Below are 13,289 nucleotides of genomic sequence, written 5' to 3'. Positions count from 1 at the left end.
TTTTTATTCAAAGATTGCGATTAAACTATTTTAAATCCACTGATAAAGGAGATTCTTTTTTTTATTCAACAGTTTAATGAAAAAACTTTTAAAAAATAAAAATAATAATATACATACATTATCCAAAATCAAATTACGTTGAATGCTAGTTCCTATTAAATTTTTAATAATAATAATAATTAAATGTAAACTTACCTAGCGATTTTGCTAGACATTTTGTCAGTGTTTAATTTTTTTAAATTATGCTAATAGTATCTATTAATACAAGCGAGTGTTTTTACATTAAAATTCTAAAAATTGCAATGAATTTAAATCAAGATTTTTAACAATTATTTTTGTATGTTTTCCGGCAAATTATTTTTAAAGATGTCATCTTTCTTTCAAACTATTGTCTACAGCAGAGGAAGGAATTGTTTCGTAATATAAGTTTGAATAAGCTAACTCATCGATCGCATGTTTGTTTATTCATTTTATTAAAGGTAAGATATATATATACATATTTTTTTTTTTGAGTATCGACGTCCAGAATTTAGTTTGTAGAACTCAAGCAATAAAGATCACCACGTTAGTTCTTAAAAAGTTTCCACCATTGTTAGTAGCGGTTAAGAGAATGGAAAAAGATTACACAAATAAACAGATTACGCAAATAAACAAGAAATGTTTTGAGCATGTTTTTGTCAGCGAAAAATCTATAAGAAAATTATAATTAGTTTACGCAAGAGCATATTTTACATCAAACAAGTGTTATTTAAAAAATAAGCTTTTTTAGTTAAGAAAGTATAACAGATAAAAACAACATTTTTATAAAATCGTAAATCAAGAATAGTAGACGAAATCAACATGCAGCATTTTGAAATGATTTTCGATAAAAAAAATATTACAAATCTCCTTAAAAATGAAAAAAGTATATTCTTAAATAACTATATTTATAATTATGAGTTTAGCTTGGATTATAAAAGAGGAAAAAACATAAAGTTAAATAATTGTGTAATATGTTAGGCTAAAAAACTCAAAGAAAATTGTTTAAACAATCTACCTATTTTTCGGTAAAGTATAAAATGGAGGTAAAGTGTACTTTATTTTTACGTAAAGGTTTTACGTAAACATTGTTACATAAATGTTTTACAGAAAAATTGGTTGGTTAAAAGTACGTTACATAATTACATAAAAGTACAGTAAAAGTTGGTACCAACAGATGTTAAAAAAAAAATCTTTGTCTTTTTTTCAAACTTCCTAATAAGTTATTAATAAAACTAAATATTAATTTAAAAAAATACGAAGACATGAAAAAAATACTAAGATTAAATAATCACAAACCATTTGTTGATCAAGTGGTTTGTTATTTAATGTCTTTTTTATTCATTTACATTTTTTAAATACACAAAGACGACGTTTTAGTTTGTTTTTTTTTTTTAATTTGTTTTGGTTTTTTGTTTATTTACTTAAATTTCTATTAAAAAAGTAAAATTCGCAAGGGCTTGAAGGCTTTCTTAATGGCTCAATTTTCTTATCTTAAATGTAATTATAAAACCGCAACTTTATTTGTTGATTTTTCTACTTAACGCACTGTGAATCATTTTATACAATCTAGCTGGACAAAAATATTTTGTTCACGATTTCCATTGTCCTAGTCATGAAAGGTTAAAATAAGTAATATTTTGCTGTTTTATTGAGTTTTATTAAAACCTTGGTTTTAATAACTTAGAAGTTTTTTTGCGGAGGATAGGGGGAAAACCCCTCGCCTATAATCCTCCCCCCCCCCCATTCCCATTCATTGCAACAACCACTGTTATAATAAAAAAATGAAGTAAAAAAGAAGAAATATATTTATGAAACAAGAATACATAATATTATACAATAAATTTTATATTTAGTTATCAGAAAACTCGTCATTTATATCCACCAAACACTTATCATTTAAATCTTCAGATGACTCATTGTTTGATTCATCGGACAGGTTACAATTTCCTATTCTTGGAGCCGGAACAATCAAATTTCAAACCTCTACTGGCAATATTTTGCTTCTTTTTGCAGGCAGTTCTCTAAGTGAATTGATAACAGGGTCAGATGTTATTAAGAGCATATTCAGCAAATCCATATTTGTAGAAATTCGTGTTTTTTTTTAGTATGATGTTCTCGAAATTTCCTACAATCTTCATTTCGTGCTTCTTGAGATTCTTCTGAGAGCTGGTTAATCGGAAGAATACACGACTTTATAACTTCCGTGCTATGCATTAAGATTTTATGCATTGTAACAGGCATGCAATACCACGAATATAAATTTAAATATAAAGTCCTTGTTTCAGAACAAAGTTCTGTCTTGTTCATGGGATGTTTTCAAAAAACATAAAGTTATTGTAGTGTTTGAATTATCAAAACAAGATAGAAATTGCATTTTTTTTTTTTACAAAAAAAAACTTCAACTCTAATGAATTATAGGAAAAGTGGGGCATAACGGGATGCTTTAATCCTTACATCTCAGCTATTTATTTTTTTTTGAAATTTTTTTTTGATAAAACATTTTAAATTGCGCATCATTATTTTGTACAAATTTAATTTTAGAAATACCAAAAATGCATTAAAAATACCATAATGCATTAGTAAGTTTGCGGAAAACAAAATTTGCGTATTTTCTTAAGTGATACAACGAGAAAAGATGTATTTTGAACTAATGCTAATTTGCTTTTCAGGCAGTATTTTTTTATCCTCTCTTAGAATCTCTTTTTAAAAAAATATTTGGAATTGAATTTTTTGAATAGTATTAATTTTAGTAAAGTGACCTTTACGGGGCATATTGGGACAACAAGTTATTTATATAATTAACTATATTACCTCCATTTCGTGATGCTGTTTATAGTTTGGTGATTTTATTTAGAAACTTAGAACTAAAAAAGCTCCTGATGCATATGACGTATTTAAATTTGCTCTACACTGGCATATTGTTAATAAGTTTCGGGATATTTTTTGTGTGATTTATGTGATCCATAATATTTTTAGTTTAATTTTAAATTTAGTAGGAGCTACCAATTTAATAATATAAAGGTTAGGATAGAGAGTTAGATTTTTTTTTTTGTGGTGTATGGGTCTATGAGCGTGTATTTTATATGGGTATATTTATTTTTTAAAGATAGCCTTTATTTCTCATCATTTTTAAAGCTTTATAATTAACGAATAACTGCTGCTTTTTAACTGCCCCGTTTTGCCCCACATGTAAAATGAAAAAATTTTGTTAGTTTAGAGTTTCGTTACTTTGGTTGTCGAAGCTTATTTAAAAATTTTTTTGTTTTTTGTTTATTTGTTTTCTTATATCAATGAATTATAGGAAATTTATGAAAAACAGTGTTAACTATGATTAGTTTATCCGCAACTAGCATTTGTTTCTTAAGTGTCCCCATATGCCCTATATCTACCCTATGTAATGATACATCATGTATTTGGTTTTCAAAGGCTTTGATGGAAAATGTTATTACTTGATTTCTTCCCATAGGGGCTGTCCATTAGTTACGTCAACAAAATAGGGGGAGGGGGTCTGAAATTTTTTAATAGTTGTTGACAAGAGGGAGGTGGAAGGTCAAGCAAGTTGACGTCAACAATGTAATTAAAATTTTGAATAAATATAATTACATTTACTTAGAAAAAGGAAAATTAGACATTGTTTGCAGTCCTGTGTTAAACACTCTCTCAATCTTTAGTGTTTTAATAAAGCTGTATATATTCCTACTTTTTAAAAACCGTTTTGTGCTATAATAAGATCCGAAACATACCAAACTAAATAAGCACACACGAGATGTCTTCTCGTAACACTATTATTTTTTTCAAAGTTGTTATCGGTTAGTCTGCTGCACCTATAAAAAAGATTTTTGCAAGTAGATAATCTACATTATATAATTGAAAGGTTTATATCAGTGGTCGGCAACCTCAACCTTATGACCAGGTCGCAAGTCTCACATGGTTCTTTTGATGTTAAGATGTGGCTTTTTAGCTCCATACACAAACATTAATATAGTATCGAAATAAAGATGTTGGAAGCTCTTTAAAAACTTAAAAAATTTGTAAATTGTAACTTTTTATTCCTCTGTTTTAAATGGTTGCCGACCCCTGGTTTATTCAATTTGTTAAATTCATTTTTTGTTAGGGTAGATTAGGGTAATATGAGCACCTTAGTAAAATGAGCATACTTAAAGATTTCTTAGATGTAAGCGGTGAAAATAAAGCTGCTTTGTATTTTTTGAATCGACCTTATCAGGTGATAATAGGAATCAGTACAACTAGCGTAAATTTATATGCAGTAATTAGCGGCTATCATCTAATTAAGACGCTGTTAAATTTTGGCGTTCTTAAAATAATATCATCATGCATGAATAAATCTGAGATTTTAGTGCTAAAATAGTAAAATTAATTTCTTCATAAAGAAAAATACGTTAGCAAAAAATCCAATCCATTTTTGTTTGAAAAATAATGCATGGAAACATTTAGTTTTGATTTTATTTAAAGATGCCATTTTTGTGTATTACGCATGTTCAAATTACCAAGTCTTTTTCATTGAAATTACCTAGTTTAAAGTCCTAAAATAGTAGTGGTTTTAATCACTTTTTGAATAAAAAGAAAACATAGTAAAAAATTTTCATATTTTAATAAAAGTTAATAAAATTGAAAAAATAACATAACAAATAACAAACAATACTACAATGTTTCACCAGAAAAAAAAAAAAATAATTTTTTTTTTTTTCTGGTGAAACATTGTAGTATTGTTTCAACAAAAAGTGGCTTAAAATTTGATCTTGTAATGATAAGTCTTGTTAATAACGAATCATTATATTCCAAAAATTAGTTCTAATTGTCAGGTTGGTATTTTTTTTTTAACTTAATAAACGTTATTTTTTGAGCTAAATTAAAGTGGTCATATTACCAACTCTAGTAAGATGAACACTTATGCTACTTTGTGCGCCCAAATATCTAAGTGGATCATGATTAGGGATCCCTAAAAAATTTTTATTCGCAAAAATTATGGATCCAGCATAATTATTTTTGAAAATATTCTAATTTTCGCTTAAGGTGCTCATATTACCATAATCTACCCTACACTAGACTTATTAGAAATAATAGGCTATTATATTGTAACATCAATTTCGACCTAAATTAAAAGAAAATTTCTCGTTATTTTTTACTATTTTATTTTTGAATTTAATATTCATGTTTGCAATGAAAAAATATATAACGACGGGTACTGCTCACTGTTAGAAAAAATTACTTTCTGAGTCAGCCAGTTCACTTTTAGGACTATGAATACAAATTTTGAGCTATTTGAAGGTACTTTTAACTTTTCTTCCTCTTGATTGAATTAAGTTTATGATTTTCTTTTCAAAATAAATTTTATCGCATATATATGGAACAAGATTTTCAACACATAGACATCTGTATTTTTCTCACAGTAAACGCAACGACGTATTAAGTTTTCTTTGAATATTAACAAAACCTTATTATTTAAAAATTTAAGCAAAATTTTTCATTGGACAATAAACCCCCCCCCCCCAAAAAAAAAAAAAATTATTAAAAGATGTCAGTTTAATATAGGGTTGCAGAAATTGGGTTGCAACTTATGTCTTATATCTATTAACATTAATTTTAGTACATCAAATATTTTAGTTTAAAAATATAAATTTTAAAATGTCAACATATCATCCAAATATAAAACAATTTCAACAATCCTGATTTAATTTTAAAATGTTGGTCCTATAAGGATTTTCAAATTCTGGGCTCATAAAAGCCCTCATTAAACCCTTTTGTTTTTATGGTTATTATTATAAATCTTTTTGTTGTTTTTTTGCTTTCTATATTTCCAATAGTGAAAATAGTTGAAAAGAACTTTGATGGAAGAAGCTTAGAAAGCATTATCTGAAACAAAAGAAACCATAACAAAGCTATGTTTTGATAATTTTTGATTAGATTTTCCAAATGCGAACTAAAGTTAAAATTTATTCAAGTTTTCGAAACGCAATTTTTATTATGGTTTCTATTAGTGAACTGCTTTCTCAACTATTAGCTTGGATATTTTTTCGCTCAAATTTTTTCCTGCTTGTTTTTTACTTTTATTAAAGTATTGTTGCTGATTTTAATTATCATATTTTAAACTTCATTGTTTGTTAATCTAAGCTAAATAGATTAGAATAATCAACGTTTAAGTTCGCAAAATAATTGTTTAAAAAAATTGTTTCTATAAAAATAAATAAATCTGACGTCTACTCAAGTTTTACATCATAACCTTAAGAGAAGCGGAATGAGAGACGTTGCTCAGTGAGTCAGAAAGGTAAAAACAGCGTAAATAACGTAACCATTAGATACAAACATTAAGTAAATCATTATTAGGTAGATATTTTGGTTCAGAGATTTAAGGTATGTTATCAAAAACGTAAGCGTATTAGGGCGCGTACGCGTATTTTTTTAAGAAAATAACAAGTTAAGTAGTATTTATACTCCGCAATCTAAAGTTATCACTTATTTTTTAAATAAATTTTGCGCTTACTGCATTTGAATATGCGTGCTACAGCGTTTTACGCGCACTAATGCTGATTAAATTTAAAAATTCTGAAAACAAAAATACCCTAGTATCTCATTTTACTTTTCTATTGACCGAGATGAAGAAACGTTTCTTCGAAAAGAAAAAGAAAAGAAAAGGAAGATGAGATACTAGGGTATTTTTGTTTTCGGAACTTTTAAACTTGAGTTTTTAAGTTAGCGTAAACGAGGCTTTCGATTCCTTAGATTTTAGAGTTTAAAAGCGATCTACAAATTTTCTTGGCAGATTTTAGATCCAACATAGCTCCTCAGAGAATTAAAAAAACGGCACACACTCGGCAAAAAAAAAAATTATCTCTTTATGCCTGTGTGTTTAAACATACGTATTTAGGCATAAAGAGATAAATATACACATTCAAATAGAAAAAAAAGTTTAATGTTCTTAAAATTCAGTGAGGATTTTCTAATTTTCTTTTCAAAAAAAAAAAATTTTTTAACTTTTTTGCTAAGTGTGTGCCGTTTTTTTTTATTCTCTCAGGAGCTATGTCGGATCTAAAATCTGCCAAAAAAAATTTGTAGATCGCTTTTAAACTCTAAAATCTATGGAATCAAGAGCCTCGTTTGCGCAAACTTAAAAACTCAAGTTTGAAATTAACATTAAACATAACAAAAATATTGTTGCCTAAACATTAACCAAAACAAATATATAAAGGGGCATACCCTTTAAAATATTTGCCTAATATTAAGAAAATATGCCTTTTTTCTTTACAACATTTAGCTTTTTAAAGTAATTTACAATTTTTAATTTTAAAAACTTAAAACAAAAACATAAATAACATAAATTTTTAAATTAAATCCATCATTTTGTCGTTAAAATACCTAACCTTTTTTTCTATTTCGATGAATAAGTTACAAATTCATACTGGAAATTCTACAACTTTATTTGCGTTTCTACAACTTTATTTGCAGTTTAACTTAGGTTTAGAATTATTTATTTCGCTTCGATTTTCAAAAATAATCCGAAAAACACTGCTTTATTTCGTGTTTGAGTTCTATTCTATGAAGTCAGCGGAAAAAATAAATTATGAACAATGTAATTGTTCTTTTTTTTGAATTACTTATGCAAAACCTTGGAATTTTTATAACGCGCTTTCTCTTTTACTTGGCTAAATTTATTTAACGTTTATTTATGTATGCGTGTGTGTGTGTGTGTGTGTGTGTGTGTGTGTGTGTGTGTGTGTGTGTGTGTGTGTGTGTGTGTGTGTGTGTGCGTGCGTGTGTTTTATATTTAGTTAAGTTTAGAAATTTGCCATAAATAATTTACTTATATGATTTAATTTACAGCAATTGCAACTGGATTTACCAACTTTTATAAATTAGCTTTTTTCAGCCTTGTTTAACTTCTTTTTTTTTTCTTTTTTTTTGTTGTTAAGATTTAGTATTGTTTTTTTTTGTTTTGTTGTATTATTTTATTGTAATATTTACTTATAAGGTGAATAATCTTTTATAAGTTATGATTAATGCAAACAATATCATCTATGCAGCTGCCATTTTGAACATCAAGAGCGTGTTCCGATCATGATTATACTCGCTGGATTATATCTTACATTACTTAGTCGGAAAATATTTAAACCTAAAAACAACTTTTTTTTTACTTTTTTTTACTTTTTACATCTCCTTTGGCCTAAAAGGCCGCGGGGGTCGTTGAGGAGGTTACTAATTTATTTTTTTAAATTGATAATGATCTAGTGCTTGGTTTTACCATGTATTTATTTATTTATTAGTGTTACCTCTCATCACCTTTATCGTGACGTCATTATTTAACATCAAGCGGTTTTTTTGGCTTTAATATTAATATTAAAACATTTAGTGATTATATTGTATTATTATTATAATATTATATGATTTTTGTTTTATTTTAGATTTTTTAAAAAAAGGCGTTTTTCTGGTCTAGGACAACCAGAAAACGCCTCTTTTTTTTTAAAAAAAGGCGTTTTTTTTTTTGGCGTATTTAGGATTTATTAAACCTTTCGATAAAGTTAGAATGAACTGTATTGATTTACTAAATAACAGAAGTTTGGAGTGAACAAGGTGGGTTTATTTAATTTTAAAACGTATTTTAAAAACCCACTGTAGTCAATTACAAAAACAGATCCAAACTACTCTCTCTATCAACGTAAGTTTTGCAGACTCATTGTGATGAAAAAATTATGTCGCTTTATCTAATTAAATCAATTATCATTAGACGTAATGATGCACACTTATAATAGATAAGATTCAATTTTTTTTTACAAAAATAATACATTTTTTAAAAGACGATTTCAAAATTAAACATCGAGAACATGTCGATAAAATAAAGAGTAACTCTATAAATGTGAAATTATCCATACAAATTTGATATTAGAAAAATTAGGTTATTAATAATATATAATCAACATATATGTGGGAGAAAAAATAAAGTTCGTCCATAAATTAGGACATGCTCTAGGGGAGGGGGAGGGGTGTTTTGTGTTTTGTGACGACTCATACGAGATTTGTTACAAAAGAGTTACAGTCTTGACAAAGAGGGAAGAAAGCAGGGAGGGGGGGGGGACAAAAACTGTCAAAAAAAATCCATGAACTTTATTAAATAAAGAATTAAACATATAGAAACTTCGACTGGCAAGTTTTTTCAATTTGTGCGAGAAGCTAGTCTTGCAAATATAATTGTCTTTGTTGTTTGTAAACATCATAAATAGGAACGTGTTTGTGACGTTTGTAAACATTATAAATAGGAACGTGTTCGTGGCAATAAACATTATAAATAGTGACGTTAATCTGTACAAGCTTAATGTGTTTAGTGTCTTTTGTTTTATAGGTTTATCCCTTCCAGTTTTTAAAAATCTTTTTATTTTTAAACCTAAGGAAAAATAATAAGCAAAATAAATGTTTATTGAGAAATACTAATTTGTTAAATGAACGACTGTGTCGAACTAAAATTAATCAAAATCGCTAATCGTGCATCTAATCGTCCATAAAGTACGTACGCCAAAAATTTTGAAATTTGACACCCCCTCCCTCTGTTGCCATGCGTACGTCTATGTACTTAAAAAGTACTTACGTTTTTCAAATACCCCCCCCCCCCACAAGTTTTTTTTTTTTTAATTAAAAAAGTTTATCGAAAAAAAAAAAAGTGGAGGTAACTCAGATACTTTGTACGACCCCAAAGCCCTTTGTTTCAAATATATACAAATATTAACTTTAATTAAGTTAAATTCCCCTTCTACGATGTGTATGCTTGGCGAAGATGTTAATGACATAAGCTTCGACTACGGAGACTAGTGATCGAGTCCCCGGTCAAGTCATATTGTACTTTTTGTTTGTTTTAATGACGGATCAAATAAAAACAAACTAAAAAAACGAGTTTTACGCGAGATCAATAGTATTGAAAACAAAGGCTAAAACCCAGTGCCGTGGATAGGCTACCTACCTATACCCCTTAATTGAGGGGAAGGGGGGAAGGGAGAGCAGCAAATTTTGTGTCCTTTTGCTAATTCAAAGAGCTTTTTATTTTAGCAAAACCTAGCTTTAAAATTTGAAAGATTTTGAGACCTTAATGACACGTTTTTTAGGGGGCCTCTTAACTTTTAGCCACGGCACTGCTAAAACCTGTTTTTTGTCGACTCAAAAAACATTCAATTATATAAACAATAAAATAATAACGTAACGAGATTCATAAAAACGTTTTTTTAATAATATACTATAAATGAAGTTAGCATAAAATGGTCATATATTTTAAATTCATATTTATAAAATTTTGATCAAAATATATTGCGTGACGATAGTGAAAAAAAGATTACACATGAGGGATATTCTAGATATTAAATACTAATCGTTGGGAATATTTTAGAAGCCTGCATAGGGGGATGTGATATTTTAAGTAAGAATTTCAGTTTCTTTTTGTGATATATACAGAAATTACAAGTGATAGCTGTGATATTTTAAATACCAAATACTTTTAGCTTTTTAATGTTTTAATTTAATTTTTTTTTTTCTTTAGATACGATTGAGCTAACAATTAAAAAATGCGAAATTTTTCAACGAAGTCATATATATAACTTTGAAGGAGTTAAATTTTTCATAAGATTCAAAATGAACGCAATAAATTAAGGGGGCTCACCCCTGTCAAAATAGCAAAAAAATAATTTTTTTTGAAATTTTTGATTTTTCATGTTTCAAGTGTAAAAATTAACGAGGAATCTGATTCTGAATTAAAATTTTAAAAAAAAAACACATAAGTATGTCTATTTCTTGATTATTTGATCATAGTCAAAAATAACCTTCTTAGCAACGTCCATAGCAACAATTTTATTTTCTCTTTTCCACTTATCTACAACACCTTTTTCTTAAAAGTTAATCTTATTTGATTAATCTGAGTCTGTGAAGTATTAATTTTTCAAAAAGAAAAAAAAATTTAAAGGAAATCAATACACAAGCAACAAACAATTCCTGTCCATGCAATCTGAACTATTATATTATATTCCAAGTACTTCAGCATCATTACCAAAGACAAGATCGTTTACTAAGCTGTCAAGCCATGCTATTTCTCAGCCTTTAAATGATGGTATTACTGGAAATAGAATTTTGGATATATTTAATTTATCAAACTTAATTTCAGTTCTTGGTTGTCCTCAATGTAAATAAAGTTCATGTTTAAAGTTAAGTTAAAGTTTAAAACATTGATAAGCAAGTAAAATGACTGTAAAATGTTTTTGCCAATGGGAGCATTCATTTTGGACATCAAAAAAACTGCCATTTATGTCACCAGGGTTTGATATAAACTACAGAATAGTATACTCAATGCGTAGAAGTGGTCAAGGCTTTGCTGATATTAATCGCTTTAATGCACTTATGAATTTTCCACCACGATTTACATCAAATAACTATAACAAGATTGTTTTTAAGTTAAAAAAAAGTGTTTAGTTTATTGCCACTCAAACTATGGATGATGCAGCTCAAGAACTAAAAGAGTTATCCAAAAATCAACCACAGAATAATTTTTATGATATACCTGTGTCATTTGATGGCACCTGACAAAGACGAGGATTTTCATCGCTAAATGGAACAGTAAGTTGCATTTCAACTTACTGTTTCATTTTAACTTTAACATTGGAGCTAAAGCTGTTATTAATTTGTATGAAAGACTAAATATTGTTCCAGGATTTTATACCAATCTTGGGTGTGATAAAATCAATACAAAAAGGATTAAAAATTCAATAAAACATAATAAAGTTAAAAATGTTCTACGTCGTCGTCATATTAGAGGACAAAAAAAAAAACAAAAAGGATGAAAAAAAAAGCAAAATAACGGAAAAACCTATAAAACAGGATTATTTTGAAGTTAATTTTAAAGATGTTGTTTTTTATTTTATTTAGTTTTTTTATTCTGGATATGCTGTTTTCTTATTTTTAGTTATATATCGTTTTTTTGATAAAAAATGTTTTTCATGTAATATAGTCTTTTTATATAAAATTATAGATAATGTAGATGTTGTATAAATTTCCATTATCAAAACACCTTTTCAATTGATTTTATTATGCTTAGAATTGAAAAGCTTTAAAATATAATATCTTACTATAGTTTTTTTTTCAAAATGTTTTACGTTTTGCTTATTTTCTCAGATTGCATTTTTTCCGAATTTAATAGAATTTGGAAATGTGGTAACTTTGGTTCTATTATAGCTTTTGAGCTGGTATTTTCACACAACACACATAATAGATTGTTTCATGCAATAAACCAAAAGTTTGATTTAAATATTTTATATTGTTTGTGATTAACTTGTCTAAATTTCAATTTTATGCTGAAAATATAGAAAAATATTGCTAATTTTTTAAGAACTCAAAAAGTCATTCTTCCCGAAATAATATTTCACCTTTTTTTGGTTTATTGCATGCATCTAATGTAAATAAATAATGTTAGAAAGTTTTATTGAAAAATAGTGTACCAACCCAAGGGAATTAGCTTTCCAAATTTCAAGAATTTATGACTTTCGCCATTTTGAATTTGTAACCATGGCAACAGCTGACATTTTTTTAAAATGAAAACATATTTTTTTAAACACTATTATAATATCCTTTCCAATGAATACCCTAAAAATCTTATGAGCTTGGAAGTTGTCGAAATATTTTTGAGGGGGGTGAGCCCCCTTAAGTACAATAAGTTTTTATGCTGAATGTTTTTATATCTTAGTGTATAAATATTTTACTAGTTTTAATGTACAAAAAATTTTGAAGATAATAAATAATTACGGTTTGTAATGTTTCATTTTTTTGTATATTTTGAAATTTTTCTCCTTTCCCCACCTATGGGGGCTAAGGCGTGGGGACTCAAAAAGGTTATAACTTTTTCAGATCTTTTTTTTTGAATAATTGAAGCTTTTTCTTTTCTTAATAAAGGAACAATTTTAAGGAATTATTTTGAAATATTAACGTTTTTTTAGGTGGTTTGGTATGGGAGTATAATGCGATTATTGAGCCTTCACAGAGCTACTTCATGTTAGCCGGCTCGGTAAGTTAATATAATAATGTAATAAAATAAAACTTAGTTCAGTTCACAATTAGTAAAATTATACAGATTTTCAAAAGTGACGGTTGAAAAATTGACTTTATACAATATATATATGAAATACATGATTTTATATTTATCGTATATATTTTATACGATAAATATTAAATCATGTATTTCAGATTAAGAAACATCAAATATCATACTGAACTGAAATGATAAAGAATAA

General features: G+C 27.3%; 1 protein-coding gene and 1 long non-coding RNA gene across 4 annotated transcripts in view; one reads left to right on the top strand and one right to left on the bottom strand.

Annotated features, from left to right (window-relative positions):
* Positions 1–7,568, bottom strand: part of LOC100200001 (rab effector MyRIP) — a 43,611-nt gene extending 36,043 nt beyond the window's left edge. The window contains exon 1 of one of the 3 annotated variants that reach the window (XM_065799430.1): positions 7,401–7,568. Coding sequence is in view for 1 of the 3 variants with exons in the window: in XM_065799429.1 (XP_065655501.1) it covers positions 196–215 (20 nt within the window). In the remaining 2 variants the exon portion in view is untranslated. Of the gene's footprint in view, positions 1–195; positions 619–1,317; positions 1,357–7,400 lie in introns of those variants that run through there. The other 2 variants (XM_065799432.1, XM_065799429.1) reach the window with 2 other exon arrangements.
* Positions 7,569–9,128: 1,560 nt separating this feature from the next.
* LOC136081698 (uncharacterized) lies at positions 9,129–11,137 on the top strand. The gene is made up of 2 exons (XR_010639031.1): positions 9,129–10,280; positions 10,556–11,137. It is a non-coding gene; the product is annotated as an uncharacterized LOC136081698 (long non-coding RNA).
* Positions 11,138–13,289: the final 2,152 nt, after the last annotated feature.

Source organism: Hydra vulgaris, chromosome 06 (assembly GCF_038396675.1).
Source record: "Hydra vulgaris chromosome 06, alternate assembly HydraT2T_AEP".
NCBI classification, from domain to species: Eukaryota; Metazoa; Cnidaria; class Hydrozoa; order Anthoathecata; family Hydridae; genus Hydra; species Hydra vulgaris.
The sequence above is the reverse complement of the archived record's forward strand: the minus strand, read 5'-3'. Positions and strand labels throughout refer to the sequence as shown.